The 8,959-nt window shown below is 29.0% G+C and overlaps 1 protein-coding gene across 1 annotated transcript; it reads left to right on the forward strand.

Annotated features, from left to right (window-relative positions):
• Window positions 1-5,434: 5,434 nt before the first annotated feature.
• On the forward strand, window positions 5,435-8,668 carry LOC123905069 (pectin acetylesterase 8-like). Its single transcript, XM_045954697.1, has 12 exons — window positions 5,435-5,561; window positions 5,844-5,926; window positions 6,058-6,187; window positions 6,386-6,465; window positions 6,583-6,669; window positions 6,884-7,008; window positions 7,122-7,182; window positions 7,279-7,332; window positions 7,432-7,509; window positions 7,592-7,685; window positions 7,777-7,922; window positions 8,426-8,668. Exons 1-12 carry the CDS (start codon window positions 5,435-5,437, stop codon window positions 8,558-8,560), a joined length of 1,200 nt encoding a protein of 399 aa, XP_045810653.1. The 3' UTR covers window positions 8,561-8,668.
• Window positions 8,669-8,959: the final 291 nt, after the last annotated feature.

Raw genomic sequence — 8,959 nt, forward strand, 5'->3', positions numbered from 1 at the left:
TACATGAGGGAAGTTATTTTCATTTAAAAACATTTTTCTTTTTCTTTTTTTAATTAAAAAATATAAATAACTACTTTTTTGTGAGAGGAACAAGAAAAACAGCATCTAAAGAAATGTATATAAGTTTTGTCATTTGCATTATTAGCGGAATTGGTCATCATTTTAGGTGTTTGGTAAATTTTTTGGAGCCTAGTGGTCATATTGGGTAGTAAAATTTGGTTTCATATTATTTTTGTCAAGAAATTTGATTCCATATTTTTAATTTTTTTTCTTGATGAATATTTTTTATTATTGTTGGGGCTTCTTTTTACTTATTTTAAGTCTTTATGTGGACCAATAAGTATAAAATACAATTTTTATTTAAATGAAAATTAAAAGTATATAAATTTAATTTTTTTAAAAATATTTATACAAAAATTATTGTTTACAATATATTGAATTCCGTTATTCTTTATCGTTCTCATATCAAATGATTTTAAATTTTTGTAAAATTTAACATAAATGATCTACGAGATATAAGTTTTTAATCTAAAGGTGAATTTTGTAATATTTGTATTTCTTAACAGTTATCAGCAGTTATCATATCTTGTGTTTGGTGCACACATGATAACAATGATAGGATATGATAGGATATAAAACAGGATAAAGATAGTGATAGTGATAGGATATGATATAAAACAGGATAAAGATAAGATAAGATATCAGCAGAATAACAATTATCCTCAGTTATTCTATCTTGTGTTTGGTGCACACAAGATAACAAACATGATAATTATTATATCATGTTTTTAATACATACTTGCTTATAATAATATGATAAGATATATAAAATATTTAAATAACAAAATTACCTTTAAAACAATTGTTATTTTTTTAAAATTATTTTGTAATACTTTGAATTTTATAAATAAAAGATATAAATAAATAATCAAATAACTTTATATAGTTTTAAATAAAAAACATGAGAAAATAATAAAGTTTAATTTTTTATATGAATCATGATCAAATAAATAACCCAATGATATATACATGTTAGATAAGCTAAATAAATATATGATATATCTCATACGTAAATAATAAAAATACCATTTCAAAATAATTATATTTAATTTCTTATAAAATTTAAATTAATATTCATATTTTGCGATTTTTTAATAATTAATTTACTTTAAAATATTGTAATTTTAGTATAATTTTGATTTTTTTTAGATTATGTAAATTACAAAATTACCATTGTGAGAAAATCACATCTATATTTAAAAATTAAATATTTTATTATTAATTTACTATCAAATTATTTTATTATTTATATTTTATTAATTTTCATTTTTTTTATTTTAAAATATATTTTATAGAATAAATCAGTACAAAAAGTTTTTATCCTATCTTGCTGGTAACCCAGTTCAAATTCAGGATAAAAATTCTAACTAGAGAGATAGGATAGGATAAACTACATGATTAACTTATCATATCCTGCTGTGTCACCAAACACTGGACTGAAACAGGATATGATACAGTTATCTTATCTATCTCTTATCCTGTGCACCAAACGGGCCCTAAAGCGCTATTGAACGGTGTAACATTACTCAAATGTTACACTGATGTAATTAGATTTAAAATTATTTTTTAACACTCATCCACATTAGGCCTCCTATTTAATATTAGCACTTGCCAAAATACAATAGTCAACAAATATCGTTGTGTTAAAAAAAAAATCGTTAATTTAGAAGAAAATTAACGATATTGTCACTATTGTTAATGAACAATAGTTTATTAAAAAAAATTTGGCTTAATTGCAGTGACGAAACTAGGAAATCAAATCCGGGTGGACAGCTAAAAAATATAATTGGATGGCAGAATTGAAAGCAAGCAATCGGCACATAATTGGATGGCAGAATTGAAAGCAAAACAAAATTGTATGTACCTTACATTGTGATAAGAGCAAAACAAGCAATCAACACATAATTGGAGAATTGAAAGCAAGCAATCCGCACGAACATAAACATGCATAAACAGAACCAAACATTTTTTGATATCGTACCCCTCTTTCTAGTTCTTTTTTATTTTTTAATTAAGGGGAAATAGTTATTTTAGTCTCTCAACGTGCAATTCGTTGTCATTTTGGTCCTTCATTGAGGAAAAACTATTGAATAGTCCCTGAATCTGCATTCTGTTGGTCAGTTTGGTCCATGCTGTTAAGTTTGGCCGTTAGCTCAACAAAAAAGCTGACGTGACATTTTTTTGGAAACACGTCAGCTTGCTGAGTTGGCACGAGGGGCGGGGAAACAACCATTTTGGTCCCTGGTTGTTTCCCCGTCCCTATTGCCAACTCAGCAAGCTGACGTGGGTCCAAAAAAATGTCACGTCAACTTTTTTGTTGAGTTAACGGACAAACTTAACAGCAAAGACTAAACTGACTAACGGAATGCAGATTCAGAGACTATTTAGTAGTTTTTCCTCAGTAAGGGACCATAATGACAACGAGTTACACATTGAGGGACCAAAATGACTATTTCCCCTTTAATTAATTACATCAAATAATATTATTTATTTATTTATTGTTGTATATAAGGTTGATTCCTTTGGTTTATTTTAAGTGACAATGACTCTACTATCATTTCACAACATAGTCCCCATGTAGTATGTGTGTATGGAGAAAAAATCTTACTTTAGACGATTTTCTACTTTAACACAAGTCCATAAGCTTTCCGCGTCACTCGTACAAAGAATTGCTTGACACTCAATAATACCAATAAAATAAAGAGATTGGAATGCTTAATAGTCCCTATGTCGTGCGAGCTAATACTAGAGTTATATAACTCAGACTCTCAGGGTGTGTTTGTTTCAAGGTATGAAATTGCATTCCTTGGAATGATATTCCTAGGAATATTATTTTCAGGAATAACATTCCTACTCATGTGTTTGGTTAAAATTTAGATTTCCTGGGAATGTTTTTAAAATTTATATAAAATAAAAAATTCAAAAAAATAAAAATGCAAATAAATGTGAGTGGTAGTGGGAAGTTATGAGAACTTATAGGAAGTTGAGTTTTATTCCCATGGGAATGTTATATTCCCACCCTATTAGCATGTGAATAACAAGTGTAGAAGTTATGTGTAATTAACATTCCTGTGATTAAAAAATTTCTGGGAACAAATTTTCAAAACTTGAAACAAACATAGCAATGTTACATTCCAGATCTCATATTCCCAGGAATAACATTACAAACCTTGAAACAAACACACCCTCAGAGAAGGTGGCTGGACTTGGACATGTGAGACGAGTGGAACTATAGCTTATATAGCTATTTAAATAAGGAAAATGCTAAAGGAGTACCGGTTAAACATTTAAAAATAGAAATTCTGTCTCGAAATATGTGTATTCAATATCTCAAAAGTATCAAAAATTATCTTTTCAATACTAATTTTTTTTTGTATGCTTAACAAGTGTCCTGAGACATTATTTAGCATGATCCTTTAAATAATGGTATAAGTATATGACAATAAAAGAGGCAAGATTGAGAAAATCTGATGAAATAAAAGAGGCAAGAATTGTGTCCTGGACTAAGGTTCACACGCTCACCTTCTCAACGTACAGTATGAGAAACATACAAATTTATTGGAATTGAATGCCTATTAAGGAGAAAACGTATGTAGTAAAACTGGCTGCATTATTATTTAAAGGGTCTTGTTAACATGTGCTCTTAGGGCACATGTTAAGATATACCAAAATAGAAATTCAACATTTAATGATACAAGAAATTTAATGCTTCAAAAGTCAAAATGCACAAATTAACATTTAATAATTTCTATTTTTGCTTCCTTAACATGTGCCTTAAGGGCACAAGTTAACATTCTCCTTATTTAAAATTAAATTATCATCATCATATATGTGACATAGGAAAAGGGAATTATGTGAAATTAATGAAATAAGTACGTAAGTCCATCCTTAATTATAAGGAAAAGTCAACTTTTCAGATTCATTCAATAACCGATGAATTTGGTCTATAATATAGATCATATACATTAATTATTCAATAAATCTAGAAAGCAAACTTTTGCTTATAATTAAGGATGAAGTAGTAAACCCAGTCAACAAGTGCCATTTTTAAAAATTTGATTGGAATCAATAAAGTGAGAGATTAACGTTAAAAAAAAAGTGAGAGATTAACGTTAAATCAAATAAATGAGGGAATGATGAGCAACTGAAAAAAGAACATTATCTTTTAATATCCTTAATTAACATTGGCTCGTGAGAGAGGAGAATTGGAAATAGAAACAAGTCGTGAAATTTTGAAATAGACATAAGTGTGCAAGATTACTTTAATTTTGATAACTCCCAATTTAATTAAATAAATATTTGGCATAAAATAAAAGAATCATGACAGACTAAGAATATCTGGTTTAGTAAAAAAAAAAAAAACATTATCCGGTAGTTAAAATAGTTCAAATATATATATATAATGTATATAAAATATCTGGTCGTTACATTATTACTCCCTTAAAAATTGTTCGACTCCCGAGTGGAACAATTTTTTAGTCAGATTTTACTTACCTCGCGGCCGAACTCTGGACTACTGCACCCCTTTCTCCTAAGAACCACGGATATAAACAAAAAAAAAATAGAGTTAATATCTTAGGAAATATAGAATTAATTACTTTTTGACCAACATTCAAGTGCACTTAATGTTTTAGAAGATTAGAATTAGAAATATTTTGTATTAAATTTGAGGCATATCAATATTTTATTGGATGAACTCTAACTTTTGATTACTTAGCCCTGCTTTGATCAAAGTCTAGCTATCTATTTTGAAGGTTGATTTTTTTAGTTTTGGCTGTTTTGTGTTTTATTATTTGTCAAAAAAATTAACAAAATATAAAGAGTATTTGTATGTCAAAATGCAATTTTTTTTTTATTTTATTTTACGTTGTTTTTCTTAGTTTGACTGGCTTAGACCAATTGGTTTCATGTTTTCCTTAACCAATAGTAATTTGTGTATGGAGAAAGCTGAATGTTACGAGAGAAGAGACGACGAAAAGCAACGAATGCACATTAGCCATTAGATTAAATCTTGATTTTATCCGATCGTGCATTATACTCTTCGCACTATATAGCAAAGTTCTTTTTGTATTTGTTGAATTGAATTGAGTTTTCATGTACCATTTAAAAGAAAAAAAGATCATGCATGATATAATGTTTACATATCCATATCACTTTTTAACGAAAAAATATTGTTTTCATTAATATGGATGATACGGTCATTAAATTTCAAAAAATAAATCTTCATTAGGTTGATATGCATATTGGAAAATTATATTGTTTTCAATGAAAGATTTTAAAACGGATAAACGTTTTCCTCCATATATTTATTGACATAAAAAAAAAGGGAATATTTATTGATTCATATATTTATATTTTGTTGGATTTGTGTAGAATGGAGAGCACAAGATTATGCCAATGGTTAAAGTTAAATCTTGTGGTGATTGCATTAGTATTTTTAAAGGCAGAAGCTGGTTTTGCACCAATCACTATTGTCCAAAGCGCAGTAGCAAAAGGAGCTGGTAAGAAGTCTTTCTTGTTTGTTTGTATTTATTCATATGGCACGTTTGAATATGACTTATTTTTGAGTTTATGAAAATAATTTACGTAAATAAATATAAATAAAATTTTATTACTATCCACACAAAAAATTTTGAAATAAAAATAATTTCTTCTTTCCTTTGAATTTTCAATTACCTCATCCAAACACATCGTCTTGACTGTGTTATTCATCGCATGTCTACACGATATTTTTTATTGATGTTTATATTAATTGTTAAATTGAATTTTTATATATTTTACAGTTTGTTTGGATGGTAGTCCACCAGCTTACAATTTTCAGAAGGGATATGGAACAGGAATTAACAGTTGGTTAGTTCATATGGAGGTTTGTCATTTTTTTAAAAAAATTATCATAAATAATAATAGTGTTTTGCATTTTTTTTTGGACAAATCATGAAAGATTCTCTTTTATTGGTGATACTGATGAACTTGGATTTATATTTTTGTTAATGTTAGGGAGGAGGATGGTGCCATAATGCCACTACTTGCCTTGCTCGTAAGACGACTCGTTTAGGTTCATCGACAAAAATGGGAGATACACTTGCATTTTCAGGAATTTTAAATGACAACAAACAATTTAATCCAGGTATTTTGTACTAGACCATTGATCATTTTTGTTTTAGCATTGCTAAATTTTACGGAAGAATTTGAACACGAAAGACAAGAACTCGTTAAGTGTATATTATTTTTAAAAAATTAATCTATCTGTCGTAATAAGAAATAACATTTTCTTTTTCTTTTCATGAATTCCAAGTTTTGTTCTAATGAATGTTCTGAATTGTAGATTTCTACAATTGGAACAGAATTAAGGTTAGATATTGTGATGGTTCATCTTTTACTGGTGATGTGGAAGCAGTCAATCCAGTAAGTTTTACAAAATCATAATCCTAAATTTTCAAGAAAATATTAGCTTTTAGTATAAATTTTTTATTCTTTTTTTCTTCATCAGATTAAATCTTAACGATATAATGTGTAAATCAGGAAACTAAGTTGCACTTTAGAGGAGCAAGAATTTTTGAAGCTGTCATGGAGGATTTACTAGCAAAAGGAATGAAAAATGCTCAAAATGTATGACAACATATTCATGATTTGTGGCTCTTTTTTAATTTGTCCTCTTTATTAATTCGAAAATATTTGTTTGACATATATTATGACATCAGACACTGCACTGACTTGTTTTTTTTTTTTTTTTTATAAGGCGCACGGACTCATTTGTTACAACTTATTAAAAAAAGTAATTTTGGTATTAATAATTTAAAGATAATTTGTTACAAAAATTCAGGCTATCATCTCAGGATGTTCAGCTGGAGGATTAACTTCATTACTGCATTGCGATCGTTTTCGAGCTCTTCTTCCCAGAGGAGCTAAAGTGAAATGTATCTCAGATGCCGGTTACTTTATCAATGTGTAAGCATTAGTGCATTACCTATAATAATATGCTTCTTAATTAATCAACATTTTTCGAAATTTTCGAAGTTTCTTAAATCATTTTATATGATTTATAATGTTACTGTTAACAGAAAAGATTTATCAGGAGCACAAACCATTGAGCAATTCTTCAATCAAGTTGTTACCACACATGTATGTACCCTTTGATTCATAATGTTACTGCATTTTCATTTCAATGATACTTTCTGAAGCTTTATTTTTAATCTGATTTTTTTTTTCTACTATTAGGGGTCTACAAAGAATTTACCTAGATCATGCACTTCAAAACTCAAACCAGAGCTGGTTAGTTTCGGAACTATATTTCTATTTTTCTACCTTAGTAATTCAATTACTTCTTTCTGTTGTGACTATAATAATTTTGAATACTTAACTATGTTGCAGTGCTTTTTCCCTCAATATTTTGTATCACAAATCACTACACCAATCTTCTTTGTAAATTCGGAAATCGACTCATGGCAGGTTAGATTATTCTTTTGCTCAACAGGAGATATGCAACAGGGCTTTTCCCTGATCCTCAAGATATATTTTCTTTGATATACAGATTAAAAACATTTTGACGCCGCATATGGCTGATTGGCGTGAATGCAAGCTAGATATAAAGAAATGCACTCCTACTCAACTAAATCAAATCAATGGTGAATATTTTTATCTTATGGTTGTCATATATATACTAACAGCAAAATTAATATTTACCTAACTTCACTTTTACCATGACTTGATTTTCAGGCTTTAGAACAGAATTCCTAAAAGCAATAACTCCTATAGGCAACTCTCCATCCAAAGGAATGTTCTTAAACTCTTGCTATAACCACTGTCAAACCGAACTGCAGGAACTATGGTTGTATAGTGGCTCTCCATTGTTGGCCAAGACAGTAAGAGGCTTCACTATTTTAACCTCCCTTCCCTTTGCTATATAAAATATAACATATCAAGAGTTTTCAACTAAGCTCCTCTGCTACTGCTTCAGAGTCGTTGAATCCAACAACTCTGCAACACGATAAGAGGATATCCTCTATTGTTATTTTGGAGTAGTTGGATCCAACAACTCTGTAGTAGTATCAGAGGATCCAAGACAGGAAGCAACCAAGATCCTTTGCTATTGTTTCAGAGTCGTTGGATCCAACAACTCTGCAGTAGTATCAGAGGATCCAAGACAGTAAGTTGCTGCACTATTATATCCCCCCTCCAACTCCCTTTCGTCCATAACATAAAACATATCACGAGTTTTCAACTAAGATCCTCTGCTACTGCTTCAGAGTCGTTGAATTCAACAACTCTGCAGCCGTATCAGAGGTTCTAAGTCTATTAGTATTTTTTCGTTCATATCTGATGTAGATGAATAGCTGACTTGTCTGCATTGTGTAACATCTTGCAGCCGATTGCAAAAGCGGTAGCAGACTGGTTTTATGACAGAAGCCCTTTCCATCAGATAGATTGTGCTTATCCCTGCAACCCAACTTGTGGTAACCACGTTCTTGAAGTTCTAAAGGAAGATGATCTAGAACTATAAATTCATTACATCAAAATCAATTCATATACGAAATAAATAAATTTTTCATCATTTTTATAAAACCACAATGTTTTAACTAGTGACTGAATAAGAAAAATATACGACTTTTACAAATTTTATTTTGTGGTAATGATTTTTACAAATTTATCAAGCTATGAATAAAGCATTCTAATGAAATTGTTTAATGCAAATTTTGAATAAATTGCTGTGCTTGGGCGCCTTCCATCATTAATTGTTTAATGCAATAGTTACCATATTCTTAATAAAAGTTTATATATTTATGAAAAAAATTCAAAAATAAATAAATCATAGTATATTATTTTGTTTCCTATTTTGCTGCTACTTGATTTGTTAGAAGGTGAGAAAAAATGATTTTTTCTTAAGCCTAAAGTCCTATTT

The sequence above is a fragment of the Trifolium pratense genome, linkage group LG2 (assembly GCF_020283565.1).
Source record: "Trifolium pratense cultivar HEN17-A07 linkage group LG2, ARS_RC_1.1, whole genome shotgun sequence".
NCBI classification, from domain to species: domain Eukaryota; kingdom Viridiplantae; phylum Streptophyta; class Magnoliopsida; order Fabales; family Fabaceae; genus Trifolium; species Trifolium pratense.